Genomic DNA, 21,462 nt, shown 5'->3' with positions numbered 1-21,462 from the left:
AGCGCCGCTGAGCAGGTTATTGCTGAGCAGATGCTGCTTGATAGCACTGTTGATGACACCTTCCATCACTTTGACTGATGATCGCAAGTAGACTGATGGCTGGTAGTTGGTTGAGTTGGATTTGCCTTATCTTTTCTGTACAGGGCATACCTGGGCAACTTTCCACATTGTAGGGTAATGGCAGTGTTGTAACTGCACTGAAAGAACTTAGCTAGGGCTGCAGCATGTTCTGGAGCACAAGTCTTCAGTACTATTGCTGGAATGTTGTCAGGGCCCATGGCCTTTGCAGTATCCAGTGTCTCCAGCCAGGTCTTGATATCATGTGGAGTGAACTGAATTGACTGAAGACTGGCATCTATGACACTCAAGACCATGAGATGAGCTTGAGATGGATTATCCATTTGCCACGACTGGCTGAAGATTTCTACGAATCCTTCAGCCTTATCTTTTGCACTGATATGTTGGGCTCCCCCATCATTGTGGATGGGATATTTGTGGAGCCTCCTCCTCCAGTGAGTTGTACAATTGTCCCCCACCATTCACGATTGGATGTAGCAGGACTGCAGAGTTACATCTGATCCATTGGTTGTGGAATCCTTGGCTCTGTGTATCACTTGCTGCTTATGCTTTTTGGCGTGCAAGTATTCTCTTTGATAACTCCTGGCATGCCCTCCTGCGCTTTCCATTGAACCAGAGTTGGACCCCTCACTTGATGGGAATGGAAGAGTGAGGCTTATGCTGAGCCACAGATTTACAGATTGTGCTTTAGTACAATTCTGCTGCTGTTGATGGTCCACAGCACCTCATGATGCCCAGTCGCGTATTGCTAGATCTGTTTGAAATCTGCCTCATTTAGCATGGTGATAGTGCCACACAACACGATGGAAGTTATTCCCAATGTGAAGGTGGGACTTTGTCTCCACTCAGGACTGTGTCGTGGTCACTCCTATTGATACTGCCATGGATGGATGCATCTACAGTCGGCAGCCTCGTGAGGATGAATCAGATCTGTTTTTCTCTCTTGTTGGTACCCTGACCACCTGCTGCAGATCCAGTCTAGCAGCTATGGCCTTTAGGACCCAACCAGCTCAATCAGTAGTACTGCTGCTGAGCCGTTCTAGATGGTGGACGTGTATACCCAGAATCCATTTTGCCTGTATAGGAGTACCATCGCTGCCACCCTCACTGCTTATGTGCAGGGGTGGTGATAGTGGTATTTAAGACGTTATCTGTAAGGTATGATTCCATGAGTCTGATATGTCAGATTGTTGCTTGATCAGTGTGTGAGACTGCTCTCCCAATTTTGGCACTAACCCCCAGATATTCGTAAGGAGGACTTTGCAGAGTTGACAGGGCTATTATTGCCATTGTCATTTCTGGTGCTTAGACTGATGCGAAGTTATCTGTCAAGTTTCATTTCTTTGTTGAGACTTTGTAGCAATCGGTACAACTGAGTGGCTTACTAACCTATTTCAGAGGGCAGTTGAGAGTCAACCACATTCAATGGGTCTGGAGCTATATGTATACCAGATCGGATAAAGATGGCAGATTTCCTTCCCTGAAGGACATTAGTGAGTCAGATGAGTTTTTCAAACAATTGGCAATGGCTTCATGGTCATTGGTAGATTTTTAATTCCAGATATTGCACCATCTGCCATGGTGAGATTCAATCCTGGAACTCCAGACATTAGCTGAGTTTCTGGATTAATAGTCAAGCGATAATATCTTTAGGTCGCCGCCTCCTTTTATGAAGAAATGCTTACTGATATTTGTCCTAAATTTCACTATTACTAAGTTAAACTTGACTGTTTCTGACCTACACTCCAGACCTTGTTGAGACATTACAATCAAAGAGGGAGAATCAGATCTCCTTGTCTTAACTCCCTTGATCAGCCACAACAAATGTTTTTATTTCCTTTTAGTACACAGCTACTTCACACACCATTTATAAACATTATTATAACTGGATTAAACTTAAAGAGCCAATTAAGAGGTTTTGTTGACTGGAAGAAAGTTCTAATAGCACTAATCCCAAAAGAAAGTAATTGAAACATGATGTAAATCACAGGTGCAAACAAGGTGAGTGTGAAAAGGAGAATGGTGCAGACATGGAGAATAGAGGTTTCATGGCTTAAAAGTTCAAATTCAGTGCAGTGTTAAATATTTAACCTGAGACCACGGGTTATTTGATTGTTGACTAGTATAGCGTAAGATCACAAAACAAAGAGTAGAAATAGGCTGTTCAGCCCATTGACTCTGCTCTGCCATTTGAGAATGGCTAATATATTTCTCATATCTTATGTTCATGTCTTCTTGTAACCCTCCATCCCCTTACTATCAAGAACTATCTATCTTTTCTGAAATGTGCTCCATGACATGGCCTCCACGACCTTCAGCAACAATGAGTTCCACAGATTGACCACCCTCTGGCTGAAGAAATTCCTCCTCATCTCATTTGTAAAGGGTCGTTCCTTCACTCCGAGACTGTGCCCTCTGATCCACTCCTATTAGTGGAAATACCTTCTCCATGCCCACTCTATCTAGTCCTCTCAATGTTCCATAAGTTTCAATCAGATCCCCCCACAACCTTCTGAACTCCAAGTGTAGACCCAGAGTCCTCAATTGCTTCTCGTCTGACAAGCCCTTCATCCCTGGGGTCATTCCTGGGAATCTCCTTTGGACCCCTGCCAAGGCTAGCTCATCATTCGTTAGTTGGAGGGCTGAACGTTGCTTACAATAATCCACATGTAGTCTGACCAGACCCATATATAGCTTCAGTAGTATATTCTGCTCAAACAATAACAGTATATTTCTGCCTTGTATTCTAGCCTTTTCAAAATGAATGTTCATGTTTCATTTGTCTTTGTAACTGCCAATATGAACCTGTGTGTTAATCTCAAAAGAATCCTGAACTAGGACTCTCAAGTTCCTTTGTGCTTCAGATTTCCAAAGCCTTTCCCCATTTAAAAAATAGTCTTCACCTCCATTCCTTCTGCCAAGGTGCATAGCACCAAACTTCCCCCAGTGTATTCCAACTGCCACTTCTTTGCCCATTCTCCTAGCCTAACCAAATCCTTCTCCAGACTCCCTGCTTTCTCAACACTACATGCCCCTGCAGCTATCTCTGCGCCATCTGCAAAATGAGCAACAATGCCGTCAATTCATTCATCCAGGTTGTTGACATATAATGTGAATAGCTTGGTCCCAACACTGACACTTGCAGAACTCCACTAGTCATTGGCTGCCATACTGAAAAAGATCTCATTATCTCCACTATCTGCCTTCTGCCAGTCAGCAAAACCACTATCCATGTTTGTACCTTGCTCCTAACACCATGGATTCTCAAATTCTGTGTGGCACCTTGTCATAAGGTCTAATGGAAGTCAAAATAGATCGTATTAACGGGTTTTCCTTTGTCAACATTGTTCATTGCCACCTCAAAGAATTCTAACAGATTTGTTAGGCTAGACTTCCCCTTGGCGAAGCCATGCTGACTGACCTCTGTTTTACTATGCACTTCCAAGTACTGTAAACTTTAGCAATGACAAAGTTTGCATATATCTTTTGTGTTCTCGATGAATGTTTGTTTCCCCAAATTGCTTTTTCACTGGGCACTGTGTTCTATGTGTTGACGGAGACTGGGGATTCTTTCTGTCCTTGCTGTAACCTATTCATATTCTTTCTTCCCTCTCTGGGCTCAAAAATAACTTGAATTAGTGTGTATTTATGAGTTTGGCGCTGTTGTCTTTCCAGTTCATATTCATTACTGTCATAGATGAGGTCACTTTCTGAGATGATCTTTGCACTATTCCTTGCCATATAGCCCAAAATTCTCCAGTCTTCCAATAACACAAACATCATTACACTTACTGTCAGCCTTCTAGCAATTCTCCGAATTGTTTATAGATATCAGTGAGCTAAACAAGACTAAGTACTTGTGGTACAGTTCGCTCAGACAATAGGCCCGATCATAATTTGTGCATGCCATAGTCCAGCACCCTACAGAGCAGCAATCGACAAAAGAATTAGAGTTATACATGTTAAATGTTGAGTTCATAGAGTCTATGGTGTTAGGAGTTTTAACAAATATTCAGTGACCTGCATTAAATTGTATGTGTTGTTGTGCTACCCTGGACATATTTTCCCCAATTCATGTTTGGCCTCAACTGGTCTGAACTGCAACATTTTAAATCAGAGATGTGAGCTCTATCCCAAGCCATTGATGACCTTTTCAGAAGTCATCGGATATGGTGTCTCATCCTCTCACTGGCTACTCTTGCCAGGTGCCCCTTAGGATATCTTGCATTTCAGTAAGATTTGTCTTCTAAACTACTTTGTATATGGGCTCACTCTACTTAACTTTGCTCATTAGGCATTCATCCCAGGAATGTATCTAGTAAACCTTGCCTGAATGCATCTCTCCTCAAATACTTTACCTATGCAAAGGTAGGCAATCCTCTAATGGTATTGTTACTGGACTGTTAATCCACAGATCGAGGTAATGTCCTGGGGATCCAGTTCAATTCTCATCACGGCCGATGGTGGAATTTGAATTCAGTAAAAATTCAGAATTAAGAGTGTAATGATAGTGCATCCGTTGTCGATCGTTGGAAGACACCTGTCTGCTTTATCAACATCCTTTCAGGGGCGACTCCCTCATCTCATGAATTTTTTTTAAATGTACTGCTGTACTTAGTTAACTCAGCCACATTAGGGTCATTTAAACAGTCCTTGGATAAGCATATGGATAATGATGGGATAGTGTAGGGCGAGGGGCTTAGATTAGTTCACAGGTCGGTGCAACATCAAGGGCCGAAGGGCCTGTTCTGTGCTGTATTGTTCTATGTTCTATGTTCTATTGGAAACATTCAAACACATGTAACTATGGTACACATAGTACCAAAATGCTTGAATATTTCTAACAGGCCTTCGAGTAAGGTACCATATATTGTGATCGAAGCTGGCACTGTGGTAGTGTGGTGGGAGTGTTTCCTGTTGAAGGATTATCTTTTGGATGAAATGTTAAACTGAGTCATTGTCAATCCGTTTAGTAAGTGTAAGGATCCCAAAGCAGTATTCAAAGAGGAACTGAAGAATTTTCCTGTTGTTTTGACCCATATCCACTCCATGGCTACCCTTTATCCCTCAACCATTACTATTCAAAACACAGATTATATTGACATTGATTTTGTTTATTTTCGTAATTTGCTACTGTGTACAAGATAGCTGCTGCATTTGCTTACAAAGTTACAGTATTATTCCAAGTAATTCATTGTCTGGAAAGTGTTTGGAATGTCCTAAGTGTGATTTTTTTATTTGTTTCCCGGTTTATTTTTCCTCTAGTTTGTCTACTTTTCGTTCCTCCTTTTGTATCTATCTTTGTCTATTGCATTATCATTATTGCAGAATGATTTCCTCCAAATCTCAACTAACTTTGCGAAAATTGACTTGCTTTGAACAGATTCACATCGATATTAGAAAAAATTTAGCCTGAATGACAGATTGTTAGACTTTGTCATTAATTGACATTGGAAAACACAGAATTTGCAGATTTAAAGTAATTGGTGGAATAATTAAAGGCAACACAAAGATAAAGCATTTTTACCAATTATTATAGAATACCTACAGTGTGGAAACAGGCCATTTGGCGCAACAAGTCCACACCGCCCCTCTGAAGACCATTCCACCCAGACCCATTCTCCTACCCCTGAATTTCACTTGTCTAACCTACTAAACCTGAACATCCCTGGGTGCTATGGGCAATTTAGTACGACCAATCCACCTAACCTGCACATCTTTGGACTGAGAGGAAACTGGAGCACCCAGTGGAAACCCACACAGACACGGGGAGAATGTGGAAACGCCACACAGACAGTCACCTGAGGCTGGAATCGAGCCTGGGTTCCTGGTGCTGTGAAACAGCAATGCTAACTACTAAGTCACCATGCCATATGGTTAGAGTTTGGAATGCACTTCTTGAGATTGTACTAAAGGTTGGTCCAGTTGTGGTTCTGAGAAGCGAATTGAGTGAGCCCTTGAATTAAAATAAAATTTTGCACATCAATAGAAAAGAATGGAGAATTGTGACTGAGATGGTTTTGAAGGTAGCTGGTGCAAGGTCACTGGGCCAGGCATCTGCCACCCATGATGCAACTGTGCTATTATCCAATGGATCTAACATCAGAAAGATATTAGAATTAGAATGAAGTTTTATTGTCACATGTATAGTAGCCTATTTGTGAATTTGAATGTTGAGATTTCAGAAATTTTAGACAAATTGTAAAAATAAAAGTCTGAATTCTTTAAGAAGTTGGGAAGAACGCCTAATTGCTAATTGCAGACTGCCTTTACTGGCACTTATTTACTTTCAGTAAAATGAAAATGATGTGTTAGAGGGGGGAAAAAAAAACAGGCTATATTCAGATCTGGATAATTCTGTCATATAAGCTTATTGACTAAGGCTTATTGACTAATTTTGAAAAATATGTGCTATGCCCTGAAATGCAAAGTCAATTTCCTATCTAAAGAGATCTATGCTTTACTAAAAACATGTCCTTAACTTTGTTCCCCTCTTCTGATCGTAGAGATTTCCTTCCTCGAGGATCAGGCATTGTTACTAGACGACCTCTGGTTTTGCAGCTCGTTAATTGCAACACAGGTACTGTATTCTACTGAATGTGACTGATATATGTGTGGAGTTCATGATTATTGACCAAGAAATAAATCCTGGTCTGTGTGAACTGGATTCCAAAAGTGGAGTTTGACTGCTGTTGCGTTGATCAAGGCGAGGAACGTTAGCTTGATATGTTTTGACTTTTTAAGTTTTTCTCCTGGACAAGTTTAGCTTCCTTTATCATTAAGATGTTCACTGGCTCTGATGTCTAGACGCATTTTTGGATTGTAGCCCAGGGAACATGAAGAAAACCTTGTTCAACAACTGAATCTGCCATCCCCTTCTACCTGAAATTATTTTCAAAATCAAAAACCTTAGATTGAATTTTATACTTTAATCAGTAGGGGAATTTACTTAAAAATGATAAACATACTATTGCGTAACAGATATATACATAGTATTTTGCAGTTGCTATTAAACCAACTAGTAATAGTCAGTAAGCTATTCCTCTGCAGTTAACTTTTACGTTTGTAGTATTAATTTATTTTTGTCTTTCCAATAATGAGACATAATTTGTTGACCTTATCTGAGAAGATTTTGACTAGTTTGCTTTATCACTTTTCTTGAATAGCTTCTGTTGCTCAAATGCCACTGACCACACTTGCTTTCTGCTTGTGAATAACCTCCAGCTACAGTTCTACACGTAGGAGAAAGCAAGTTATAGAACATTTGTGTTTATTTGTATATTGCTTGGCTCCTCATTGTCCAAACTTGGGAGACAGATGACTTATCATTTGTGTTGATTGAAGTTGGGGCATAATTTTAACTGAAAAAGATTTTGTCTTGTGGCAGACTTAAAAATCAGATTGAATGTTATGCTGAGACAAATATGTTTTGCTATTGCTGCTGCTTTTTTCTTGTGCTTTGGTGGATATTAAGGCTTTTATTACTGCAACTAGAAGAGGAATACTGAGGTCTTCAAGCCATAGATTATTCTTCATATATAAAGTAGCCAAATCAAATGATTGGAATGCCTTTTCAGATGTAGCCACGTCATGGTCTCTCTTTGTTGTAGGGACTGTCTTTTTATTCTTCAGTACTTTTGATTGTGGACTCACCTTGGAAAAGAGCTATTTTAAAAACTAAGATTATTGAAGAATTGTTGCACTTTTTAAAGGCAAGTGACCTGATACTCATTGTAAGTACTGTTTGCAAAGCTGCTTGATCAAGTAGTAATAGGACCCTAGTTTGCAGACAGGCTGAAGCCAAGGGTTCTGTATAAATAGTGTTTCAGCTGGCAATAAGTACCTGATTGGTCTGTGGACGAGACACCATTTGTCAATAACGCACACCTTCTCGCTGCTCCCCTGCTCCAATGATGTGATTAGGTCCCAGGAATTGAAGAGCTAAAGATTGTGGGTGAGCTAGGAAGAAGCTATCAGATTTCTGCAAGGGTAGGAACTGTTTCCTAAAGTAAATTGTATCTCAAATCTGCAGAAGCAGTCTTTGAACTGGGTGGCATGTTAGGCAAGGGCAGTTAAGAATCAGCCATGATGTTGTGGATGTGGAGTCACATGTAAACCAACACATTAGTGAACAATATGGGTTTTTATGACATTCTGTGCTACTTTATGGAGTTTAACTATTTTAAAATGTACATTCCAGCTTTATCAATTGAATTTAAATTCCACTAGCTACAGTGGTAGCATTTGAACTCTTACCCCCAGAGCTTTAGCCAGGGCCTCTGTATTACTAATCCAGTTATATTACCACTACACCACTGTCTCTCCTTTTCTGTTACAATTCTGTTGTAGGCATAACAACTGGTTTCACACACAAGTAACAGTTCTCAAATGGTTCATGTAGGCACACTATTTGACTCAACATAATCAAGTCCGATCCAATTGAGTTTATTCGCAAATATTCACTGGACAACCCTATCTCATTGCTGCTCTCCTCAGATATAATCCTTTAACTACAGCAACAGCAAAATCATCAGGTTCCTGGAAGTACTGATCATTATCTTAAGACTTGCCTCTACAGTTCTGTTCCCAAATTCTTTGTTTTAAGAAGTTAACTGACATAACATGAACTGATTTTGCTTAGAGGTTATAAGAGGAAGTCATCTTAACTCTCACTTAAGAATTGATCATTTTCAATCTTTTTTGTTTAAATGTGTTTTTAAAATTAAAATATTTGGATTGTTCTATTATTTAGTCCAAAAGCAATTCAAATGGTAACTTATAGCTATAAAATTTAGGTGCTCCCAAATTTTCTTTATTTTTACCTCGTCTTCCTATTTTTCTATGTTCCAGAATATGCTGAATTCCTACATTGTAAAGGGAGAAAGTTTACTGATTTTGAAGAAGTACGTCATGAAATCGAAGTAGAAACGGACAGGGTAACAGGAACGAACAAAGGAATTTCATCAATACCCATCAACCTGAGAATTTACTCGCCAAATGGTGTGTAAAAACAAGATGAGAAAGGACTTTACTTGTATGTATTTTCTGAAGGATGTACACTGATTCTGCATAACTCTTATGTTAAAAAAAGCCAATCAAGACAGAAGTTTTGCCACTTGCAGTAGAAGTACTTCATGAAAGTGGCGAAAGTGGCAAAATTAATTTGTCCTGGTTTCTAAAAAACACAGGCTGTGTTAAAATCTCGGGCAATTAGAAGCAGATTTTGTGTCTGTATCTGGATTGTGCCTCAAATGATTTAAGGAGAGCTAGTGTTTCTTGTATCGCCCAAAGGGATGAACTTTAAAAATCAGCTGACCTGATAACTGATGAAAATTGGTCAACCTGGAGAACCACTCAGTTGACTATTGTATACAACTGAGTATTGGAAATTAGAGGGAAAAAACCAAAATATTTTGTCGACAAACCCTGAAGAAACACTAGAGATGCAGGTGGAGCTAATAATACTGAATAGATATGCATTTCATTTGCAATACTTTCTAACTGCATGCTCAATGTTTACCTTGAGGTAAATCATATCGACCAATGACACAGGTTTGTGAGCAAATGATTATGGTGCTTGTGAGCAGGTCTAACATCACTGACTTGGAATTGCAATTGCTGACTTTATTATTGATAATTCAATATTGTGGAGTGCAGTTGTACAAATGATGATGTGTAAGCACAATTGTTCTTCTCTGAATACAGGTTGGACTTAGGCATATCCTGTTGAAAACTTTAAATTTGAAATCAACACAATAATAGGGAGTATAAATGAAGAAAACTCTTCGATAATGCTGACATTGAGCAAGTAGACATCACACAAAATAAATTGCAAAGAAGTTGAAAGTGATTCAAATTGATAAGTATTGAGTACAAGTGTACATTAAACGGTAAAATTTCAAAACTAATGACAAAACAGCCATACAAATCTTTTAAAGCTGTGAAAAAGCAAATAGAATCTAAGCTTTTATAAATTAGAGGCACAATATTAAAATAAATAGATAATGTTGAAACAATACCAATTACTGAACACATTTAGAATGTTCAATCTGGCTTTGTCCACTTTAATAAATATGTCAAGTGTAAGGCCTGGGTGCAGACTAGATTTGTGATTACGTTAGGCATGAGAGGTTTTGTTTATGAGCAAAACTGTGACTCTTTTCATCAGAGCAAAGGTGTTTTATGAGAGCTAATAGAAGTATTGAGAATTGTGAAAGGTTTTCATAAGGTACATGGAGGCCAAGCTGTTCCTGTTGGTTAATGTGCCATGGATACCAGACATCGATTTACGGTCATCCAAAAGAAATTGGAAAGGTTAAGACACTCGGTTTTGTGTAAAGGGGTGTTAGGGCGATTTATGTCCCACCAGAAATACTAATGGGAAGAAAAATCTATGTCATTTATGAAGAGAATTTAATAAAACTTGTTAGGGATGGCAGGTAAATTGAGTTAAGAGAATTGTTCCAGAGAGTGACATATTTTTGGAGCAACAAATGATTCTTTCGTGCTATCAAACACTTTGCTTATAAATTGATTTAGTGTGTATTTAATTGGAGATACTTAAAGTTCCTACTGTGGTCTACATTTCTTGTTCTATTCTTGTATAAATGGAGTCTTGCCTCTGTGTTTGCTGTCACCCCGTTGAAATGGTTCAATGGGATTACTTATCCCCAACTCTTGTTTTTGTTTGCATTTAAACATCTATTTCCATTATAAGTGAGGTTTCTTTTATGAACTGAAACTTCACTCATAATCATAAGTGAGGCAGAGTACTTAGATATAACAGTTAGTTCTAATGAAATGTTTAATGGAAAATGTTTAGGATACCACCAGGGTCTCCTGTCATTTTACTGAAGATGAAAAATAATATCACACTGTACCAGAGTATACTGACAGAAATTACTTGACCAAAGTAACTGAGAAATAACACAAGGAAGAAAAAAATACAAAAAAAATGCTAAGTTATGTAATGTTTAAAAGTAACATGCTTAAAATCAGCAGGACTAGAATTAATCTGCAAAGAGTCAATATACAGTTGTAGATACATTTTCATTGTCTGGCCAGCAAGACTGTTTAGACAAATTGAGATATAAATGTTATACTTGGGAGGTAAGTTTGTAATCCTTGAATTTGCAGCTTCTTAAATAAATTTCTTCTCAAACCTGGGTTTTACAGATTACTGAAGAAAAATTGATTTTCACAGTGGCTAAGTAATCAGAGTAGGCAGTCACCAAGTCACTGTCTGAGTTCTCAACTATAAATAAATGTTCCAAACCCCTTTCCACTGATCATTATAACTTTACCATAATTCATTTCTGATCACATGCTTTTGCCATTTTCATGTGGAAAATCTATGATTGCCTGTTTGAAATATAGTGTAGGAGGGAAGTTTCTAGTTTAATTTAAAAATGAATTTTAAATATAATTAAACCAGGTCATGTGTAACCTTTGTGGATTATAATCTAATTTTACAAAAAGGTTAACATTGAGGTTGAATAAATGCTGCAAGAAGAATTGGAAAACTAGCTTCATTAACTTAAAAGTCTGGGACACTAGACACTACTGTTTGAACTGTGACACCATCGTGTGTAACATGAGACTCTCATAGCTATGAACCAAGCTTAGTTTCTGTCTGAGGACTGTATGTGCGCAGAAGATAACATTTTTCAGGGGAAGTGTAAAGTAGCCCTTCTCTAGCTGATGAAATTTTCTGTATGTAATCTTCAACTGTGAAGGTGGTAGAAGAAAGCTGCCAGTAACCTTGCCTTTAGTTGAATGGAATTACTGGCAATATTTTGTTTAAATACAGAAAAATAACAGTTCCAGTCTACAGATGCCATGGATAAATAATGGAAATAGAATTGAATCAAAGTAGAAGTCATATAAATTACATAAACAATAAAGGGGATAATCAAAAAGGGGAGAGGAATGTATAGAAGAATATGATTATTTTAAATCTAACTTCTGAAACTACTTAGAGGATGAAGCAGAAATGTTAAATTTAAAACGGCAAAGATAATAAAGATTGATGATAGATAGAGCTCATCTAGTTTACAGTTAACCATTCTGGCAACCTAATGATAAAATGTTAATGATGCTGCTGATGAATTAAAGCAATTAGTCGAAATCAAATTAGTCAGCCAGAACTGGCTTAGAAAACTCTCGTGGTAAGAGAACTTTGGAATCAATGCTTGCCTTCTCCTTACAAGAATATTAGAGTTGTCATGTTTCAAGTTACTCATATGCATTCCCAGAAATGTTCTTTTCCAAAGCAAACGTATTTAATTTGTACAGGTTGTACCAATGTAATCTGGCAGTCTCGGGGCTGGGCCTTTTCGGACATGAGAATTTGCCAGACTACAGGAGGTTGCATGTCAGTAGGGCTTCTCTTTAAGCATGTTATTTCTAAACCTGGTTAAAAGCACTGTACAATGCCATAAGTGAGCAGCTGTTAGGGACAGGGGTAGTAGTGGAAAGTCGTGCTTGGAGCTTTTAGAACACTTCTGGCTGTATTCAGCTCTATGTGGATAGCAAACGCCTGGAGTCATGCATGGAAAAGACAGTTCTAGAGCAGTAGTATATAATGTGTGCAGTTCTGTTTGCATTCCCAGAGACACTACGTGCCTTTGTAAAGAGGTTAGAAGAGTCCATCTCCATTATGACTACCATGATGTTTTGAGCCTTTGTGCTGAAGTCCATCCCCTTTGTAAAGGTGGCATCTGCTTGGATCATCAGACATAGCAGGGATCCAATATTTACCCTGAATAATAGTCTGCTGCTTTAAACAGGATGGAGGAAGGTCTCACTCAGGCCATTCACTGGAGTATGGTGAAATGCTGCCCATCCCTTGGTTAGTAGGAAAATACAGGATCTACGTGAGAAGATGGAGACAGGGCAAATGATAGTGAGGAGTCTTCTCCCTCAGTCCAGGCTTTGCAGCCTGTACCTTGCCCGGATGGAGGGTATTCTTTGCTGTGGCAGCGCTAGGACGGGTTTTAATGGACCCAAAATCCAAAGGTCACCTGCCATGGATATGTCAGCTGTTAAAGCAGGGCACCTTTTCTGAAGCCACAGGAGCAGTACCATGCACAAAATAATAGACAGAAGACATTTGAATTCCATCAAGGGATTCATTTGTGTTTATAACATTTTCAATTTCTTAATGTATTTGAAAATGCTAATAAATTAGAAACTTTATTTCATGAATCTATTGTCTTGCTGGATCTGTTGTTGCTTTTTGCACTCCAAAAGGCTACTGGCCTTGAGAATAATGTCATGACTGAAGTCAAAGATGAGCCAAGGGTATGGATGCAATGTGTGGATACTTGTCTATGAGAATGATCGGTGTTCATTTGCTTTGAGAGAGTGTGTGGTTCAATGGGTTTAATATTGTTGTGCCATATAGCTTCATACACTCAGCTAAGTTGAAGTGTGTTTGCTGTGGGCATCTCTGGCATCTCACTTTAACTAGATGTCACAGTGCCATAGAGCTGTACAGCATGGAAACAGATCCATCGGTCCAACCTGTCCATGCTGACCAGATATCCTAAATTAATCTATTCCAGTGGAGGTGACCTTGTCACAGCTGGCTTCTCCTTATTCTGCTGCTGCTGTTGTTCCTCTTTTTCTTTATTTGTCGTTTGGATACGAGAGTTGCTGGCAATGCCAGTGTTTATAGTCCTTCCCACGTTGTCGTTGAGTGCTAGCGAATTACTTTCTTGAACTGTTATAGTCCATGATTTAAAGAATCCCACAGTGCTATTAATGGGAGTGAGGTGCTAGGGCCAGGAAGAAGCCACTATGCAGAAAGTTCCTGAACCTCTGATTTGCCTGCTGCTTGTCTATTCTGCAGCTCTCCAGCCCAACTGGCAGTAATTTTAATAGTTGCCAGAAACTTACTTCTAACCCTATGGACAATCAATTTATAAGAGCATCTACCTCCAGTGGTGAGTTTTCTGACTCCTTTGGAAATGAAATCAGCAAGGTAAGAAACATATTCGTAAATATAAGGAGATTTTCCTGGAAAATGAGTCAGTAAATGGATTTGGCAAAAACAATCCAAAGCTTGACATTTTTCATTTATTTCCAAATGTTGTCCAGCAAAAGCAAGGAGCTCATTAAGTTTAAGTTACACTTGGAGACCCTTCACAATGAATGCACTGCAAAGCCATGAACATCCTTCCAACATGAAGAGAAAGGAGCTTTCACAATCACAAGTTTAGTGTAACACACTCTGAACCCTTCAGAAAGGTTCAAAGACCATGTTTTGTGGCAGTAGAAACTTTAGTTTTACCTGCTGAAGTCTTCTATATTTAAAATGATGTTTGGGTAGTCAAAGACAAATAAAATTGTAGTTGTGTCCCCCTCAAACAACAGAATTGAGCTAATCACCATAAATGAGGAATCTAGTCAGATTGAGCCCCTGAAATGGGTACCTGAGTTTGCTCCCTTGAAGACAGCCTCAACCGTGACCTTGGGTTTGTGTCACACTACATAGTATTTTATATTTGTAAATCTTCCTTACCGTCCTGTTTAAGTACCATCACCTTAACATCTTGTTATGATCTCTCTACATGAATTAGTTTGTACAGTTTTGGATTATTTATTACTTTGGTGTGTGATTATTTATTAAACCCTCAGTGTGATTCTTATACCTATCATGTTACTCCAGTCACTTAGTTTGTCTCCAGCACCACATTATTTTAAATTTTTTTTGTAATTATCTCTCTGCCTCATTCAATCAGATTACAGTTCGTCCCTTTGCTTGTTATTCAGCTATTGACATTTTACATTATTGACACTTTTGATCACCTGCAGAGAATTATTATTTGACGTTCCATTCACACCATGTACCGAGGGATTGTGTGGGTGGATTTTCTGTTGATAGTGTTCCAGCTGTGGGAGCCTTTATTTGAGGCCTATGTCCCTTGGTAAAGAGAATTACTCCATCCATTGTTAAGACTCACTGCTTTATTCACAGGAAACTGCAAGCAGCCAAAGAACTGAGTACAAGCTAGGTACGGTAGTGCTCCAATAACTTCAGTTGTGAACTGCACTAAATCTCACCTATTTTCTGCACACCTATTTTCAAATGTGTGAGAAAGTATGGGATCTGATAATCTATTTCACACTGGAAGTAGTGGTTCCTTTTGCCAAATCTATGAAGCTGGATTTAACACAGTTGTCTGAATCAAATCTCAATATTAATCAACCCTGGATATCACATCAGAGATTAGAAATGTGGTATCAACTACAGTGCCAAAGTTTTGAGAAACTGCTGCAAGATTCAATGTCTCATTAGACGCAGTGAGTTTGCAAAATTGTTTTAAAATTTAGATTTTCCTGTATGTGTGACGTATGTTTATCTTCAAAGAACAAACTTTCATAAATACTGAATATTACTATGCTGCTGCTTTGTTTTTATTGGCACCTCTGGTTGTGCCTTTTTCATGATTAAAATGAGGTTAGATGAGAAAATAATTTAGGAAGCAATGTCCCAGTTCCTCATCAGAGATTGAAAGTAGAATTGCATAAGCTGTTGCCATGAAGATTGACATTACGGTACTGCGCATGAGGAGAGTCAAGTCTCAAGATGTTGAAGTGACCTCCCAAATTTTGGAAATCGCCCCCGAAATTAATGAAAGCGCATGTTTGGAAGAATTCCTGTTGGCAGTGAAGCAGCTGCGCTATTTCAGAACGTAAAGAATTCGCAGTCTGTCAGTTTCATAAATCCACCGTCTGTCAGTTTCATAAATCCACCATTGCCCACTGTGTTCTTGCCATTTGACCTTGGTGAATTTCACACAGCCCAGGAAACCTTGTTAAAGGCAGAATGCTAGGTTAAATTTCAACTTAATTACTTCTTAATATACACAATACTGGTTAAAAATGAAGTAAACAGGATTACGTTGGATTTCTGATATGCCAGCATTTTTACTGATTCACACTTTTGCCGCAGCAGCTTGATTTGATAACCCTCAACTCAATTTCCAGCCTCTTTCTCCATGCTGTTAATTCCCTTAGTGATTCAGATGTTGGAAATAAAAACAGCAAGTGGTACCAATGGTAGAACGAAACTGAGTTAACATTTCAAGTTAATGACCTTCACCACATAGCTCAAACTTCTGGCAAGACCGGTGGTTCTGTTGGAATATTGACCTCCAGCTTGCAGATGATGAAAGCCAACCCAATGACTCTTCCTCCAAAGTTTTCTTGAATCATGATCCCACTAACAAACATCGAACAATCATTTTCCAGTCTCTCTGACCTCTGTCTTCAGAAGCCTTCCCTGCATGACCTCCGACCTTTTCGACCCAACCCTAAATAATCCACTTTTATCTTCTTTCTAAGATCCATTGGTAGGACTGCTCTGATACACCCATTGTTTAAGTCTATTCCTGCTCTACGAAACTGATTTCTTCCTAACTTGAATCTATTTCTTATCCCCTTTTCCAGTTTCTTCCAAACTGTATCTGTGACTCATCTAATGCCTTCCTTCTCTTTAGTAGTTTTCAGTTCCCTGGCCCTAACAACTTCCATTTAACACTGGGCATCTGATCTATGTACATCTTCCACCAGGGTGGTCTTGGGGGTCTCTACCCCTATCTTAAACTGAAGGCTCAACCAGTCTGTACCATTACCTCTCTCTTCCCTGCTGAACTTGTTTTCATGGTCAACAGTTTTTTTTCTTCAACTCCATTCTCTTCTTCCAAGTAAAAGGCATTGCTTTGGAAATCTGTGTGGGTTTAGCTATCCCTACTTTGGCTTTTTGTGGGATTGTGGAACATTCTGGTTCCAGTTGGATTCAAGTCCCCTCATGCATCTTCTTTTCTTGTACGTTGACTATATTAATATTATTTCTTCCTCTTACCCTGAATAGAAAATGTGATCAACGTTGCTACCAATTTATACTCATTTCTCACCAGTTGCAGTTAATGGTCATCAACTTGCAATGTTTATTGTTTCTGTCTTCCCATTATTTTGGCTTAAATACTTGGAAGAATGTGATTCACAAATAACTAATGCATAGAAACGTACGATGGGTGCAGGCCTTCTAAGAGACAAGTGAAATTAACAGAATATTATTCTGAAATGGCAGGAATTCTGAGTAATCACAAAGATGAGAAAAGGAAACTATAAAGAGGAAGAGGCTAACAATGGGTATGGATAGGCTTAGAAATATCTCTTTTTAAAGGCCAGGATATGGAAAATGAAGTATAATGTGGGAAAATATGAAATTGTCCATTTTGGTAGGATGAATTTAAAAAGTACCTAAATGGTGAGAGATTGCACATCGAGTCATACAGCATGGAAACGGACCCTTCAGTCTAACTAGTCCATACTGACCATGTTCCCAAACTAAACTAGTCCCACCTGCCTATGTTTGGCCATATTCCTCCAAATATTTCTCATTCGTGTGCTTATCTAAGTGGCTTTTAAGTGTTGGAACTATACATGCATCCACCACTTCCTCTGGAAGTTCATTCCACGCACTAACTGCTCTGTGTTTAAAAAAAAAGGTGCCCCTCATGTCCATTTTAAATCTTGCTCCTCTCACCTTAAAAATATGCTACCTAGTTTTGAACTCCCTGACATGGGGTAAAGACATTTGCTATTCACCTTACTTCAGCCCCTCATGATTCTATAAGGTCACCCTTCAACCTCCTATGCTCCATTTTAAACAAAGTCCCAGCCTATTTTTATAATTCAAACCCTCCATTCTCAGCAACGACCTGGTAAATCTTTTCTGAATCTTCTCCAATTTAAAAATATCCTCCCTGTAACAGGGCAAGCAGAACTGCACACAGCACCAATATCCTGGACAACCTCAACATGATGTCCCACTTGAATACTCAGAGGTCTGAGAAATGAAAGCAATCGTGCTATGTGCCTTCTTAACCACCCTGTCTACTTGAGATGCAATTTTGGATTGCAAAAATTATGTTCCTGAACCCCTAGGTCTTAATGTTCTACAACACAACCCAGGGTGTTACTATTAAATGTGTAAGTCCTGTCCTGTCCTTGTTTGTTTTACAAAAATGCAATACTTCACATTGTCCAAATTAAACTCCATCTATCACTCTTAGAAGTTCTGGGTGCCTGACTGTATGAGTAACGAAAGGTTAGTATGCAGCTAATGGAGAGCCATTTGGTAGCATAATACTTAAGAAAAGGCAAGTTTAGCCAGAACAATTGCCAAGAAATCCCAAGAAATAGTATTTCCAAAGTCAAAGGAAAGAAGCATTTTATTATTTGTTTGGATTCAGATTGCTCGAGACATTGCCATGGAGAATGCACAATTTATCTGATGACTGACACCTACCAGAAGTCTTGTTAGAATCCGCCAGTTGACTCTAGTCAGAATATTTCCTGAGAAATGACTCAGAATATGGCTGTCTCCCTGTTCTGTTGAGTTGAAACAGGCGCGATATGTTCTTTTTATCTGCAATGATCATGGCCCACTATTAATATATGTACCTTCTAGTCTACACAGCTGGGTAACACTGAGCCCAACTGACAATCATCAATTCATTGTCAGTGTAATCCTGAGCACACTTGGGATTGTTTAGCAGATATTATCCAATTACATAATTCTATCCACCGTTGGACACAATGTTTTGAGCTTTTCAAGAATGGGCTGGTTGGGTACAGTCAGTAGTTTACAAATGGTGAAAGGGAGATACTATTTAATATGATCTAATATTTAGCACATGGTCTACATATTGTATTGGCACTGAAATTCATATACCACATTACTTGTGTGCTAGATATAATGATTTTTTCACTTGATGGCAACCTCCTGTTTGTGGCAAACACCACCTGTGTTGCTACAGTATAGTTGCCTTGTGAGACTGATAACTTCACTGTTGCTCAAACGTTTTGAATACCCTGGAACCTTTCAGGCTAATTTGAGGTAGACTGGCCACTTTTCAGGACCAAAAGTGACAGTATTAAGGCTGCTCATGAGTTTGCATGATATACAGCGAGAAATGATTTATTCTGATCAGTCATTATCCTGGAGAATGACTTTGATACACCTTGTTTTAGTATTGAGCTCAATGTTATTGTATAATAGAAAGGGAATTGAATATAAAGTAGGGATGTTATGGAGCTTACCACATCTAGTGTACTGTATTTAAGGAATCATGTAAATGTGATCAAAGCTGTTAGAAGAGATTTACCAGGCTAATCTCTGAAAGGGGCATGTTGCCCAATGAGGAAAGGTTAGACAGACTAAGCTTGTATTCCTTGGAGTTTAAGAGTAAGAGGTGACTTGTTTGTAACAGGGAAGAATCCTAAGAGGTCTTGACAAAGTTCATGTGGAAAGAATGCTTCCTCACTTGGGGGATTCTAGAACTAAGGGCCACTGTTCGAAACTAAATTTAACCCATTTAAGATAGAAATGAGGAAAAATTCTTTTCTCTCAGGGCCGTGAATCTTAGAAACTCTCTTCCTGAAGAGGCTGTGGAATCTGAATCTTTTCAAGGCTCAGATTAGATAGATTCTTGAAGAGCACTTGATTGGTAGGTTATTAGATTAGACAGGAATGTCGTTGTAATCAGATCAACCACAATCTTATTGAATAGCAGTGCAGACTAGAGTGTCAGATTTTCCAACTGCTGTGACTGCTTCATATGTTCCTTTAGGGCTGTATTTTTCCATTCTTACCCTGGGAAAACATGCATTGAGTAATCAAAAATGGAGGCATGGAGACTTTAAATTGAAACTTCCCAACTGATTCCTGCCAGTTGCAATTCCATACAAGAAGTGTGTCAGGTTGCTACTCAATTGAAGGGCACTCAAAGGGGCACTGAGTTCAGCCTCTAAGTGTCTGCCTCCCATTTTGAATTTTCAAAATTTGAGACTTTTAGTGAGTTAGATTGGTTCTTGCAACCTGTGAGAATGTTTTCTGATACAATCAGTTCATGAATCATGAGGAAGGTGCGGAGTCAGGAATCTTTTAAAGGTGCTTTTAAAAAGTATTGCTAACTTCAAATATCATAACTAGATGCTGTACAATTACGTTGTCTTTCTTACAATAATAAAGGGTTGTGTCTTCAAAAAGTAAGTGACAGCTACGTTGACTGAATGATGAATTAGAATATTTTTAAGTGGATAATGGATCCTTGTGCATGCAACAGAGAATCAGATAGTAATATGCCATCTGGATACTGTACTTTGATTTTTACATTAATTTATTGTTCAGACATCCGAACCTTTGGGGAAAAAAAAACTAGCCATCTCTTCTGTCAACTTCAGAAACTGAATGTTTTCACTTCTGTGGGTTTTGTTGACACAGCTGTGTAATGGAAACTTATTCTGAATGCTTGACTATATTTCAGACTCTGAGATTTATAACAACTGGGGTTATCAGTGCAGCCCACTCAAGGGAAGTGTGAACTCTGTTTGATTTTATAGTTTTAAGAATATATAATGCGATTTGCGTTTCTTTGAAGTATTTTTGAGTTGTTATTTGTTTATCTTGAAAGATTTATGAGCACATAAGTTGGAGTACCTTTTCTCGAAGTATTTGAACAGCTTTGTGATCGACAGTTTTATGAGCACCAAAGAATGGCAAATTTCTTAAGTTGCATTTGAAAGGCAGTGGGTTATTTTCATGTTTTGTGTGTATTTCACAGATTTCCCAGTTTATTATGAGACTCGTGAGTTCTGTCCATAAATGATACTAGATGAGTGATAATGGTGAGAGAATGGAAGATACGAAGAGGCATTGAGGGATCAGGATAAATAGCAATGGTGTGTGGGTAATGATTAACACCCATTTTCAGAATTAGGTTAATGTCACAGTGAACAGTGGCAGGCCTTCTAACTTGCCTGCCTTATCATCACCATTTATATCTCTACCTGTTTTGGAAGGCAGAGGCCTGATTTCAACCAATTCTCATTCTCGGTTGATATTCACACGTGTATTTATGTTTATTCAAAAGGCAGAAATTAATAGTCAAGACTCAACCCATGATTTGCAATGTAAAGGGAAAATCCTCATCCTTTGCCTTAGTGTTTATTGAAGAACTTTCATATAGAAAATTTCATGTGCATTTACAAACAAGATGGATTTTTAATAGTTATACAGGACAGAGCAAGATATGAAAAACTAGCCAAATTTAAGGAAGACCAAAAATTTAGATGGATTGTATCTTCAGGGACTGAGAAAGAACAGAAGCTAATGTGGAGGTAGAACTATGCATGTTTAAGATGTTTAGACTTCAATGTAAAATTTAATGCAAATGTGTGGAAGAGGACATAGATTTATATGGATCAGATTAGTAAGAAGTAATTCGATCAGATGGGGCTTATGTGCATACACTGGCATAGACCAGTTGGGCAACATGGTGTTAAATCTGTGCAATTCCCTATTATTGA

At 38.5% G+C, this 21,462-nt stretch overlaps 1 protein-coding gene across 1 annotated transcript in view; it reads left to right on the top strand.

Annotated features, from left to right (window-relative positions):
• Positions 1–21,462, top strand: part of LOC125456426 (dynamin-3) — a 232,545-nt gene that overhangs the window by 42,639 nt on the left and 168,444 nt on the right. The window contains exons 2-3 of the mRNA XM_048539519.1: positions 6,585–6,658; positions 8,929–9,078. Of these exons, the coding sequence (XP_048395476.1) occupies positions 6,585–6,658; positions 8,929–9,078 (224 nt within the window). The remainder of the gene's footprint in view (positions 1–6,584; positions 6,659–8,928; positions 9,079–21,462) is intronic.

This window comes from Stegostoma tigrinum, chromosome 8, assembly GCF_030684315.1.
Source record: "Stegostoma tigrinum isolate sSteTig4 chromosome 8, sSteTig4.hap1, whole genome shotgun sequence".
NCBI classification, from domain to species: Eukaryota; Metazoa; Chordata; class Chondrichthyes; order Orectolobiformes; family Stegostomatidae; genus Stegostoma; species Stegostoma tigrinum.
The sequence above is the reverse complement of the archived record's forward strand: the minus strand, read 5'-3'. Positions and strand labels throughout refer to the sequence as shown.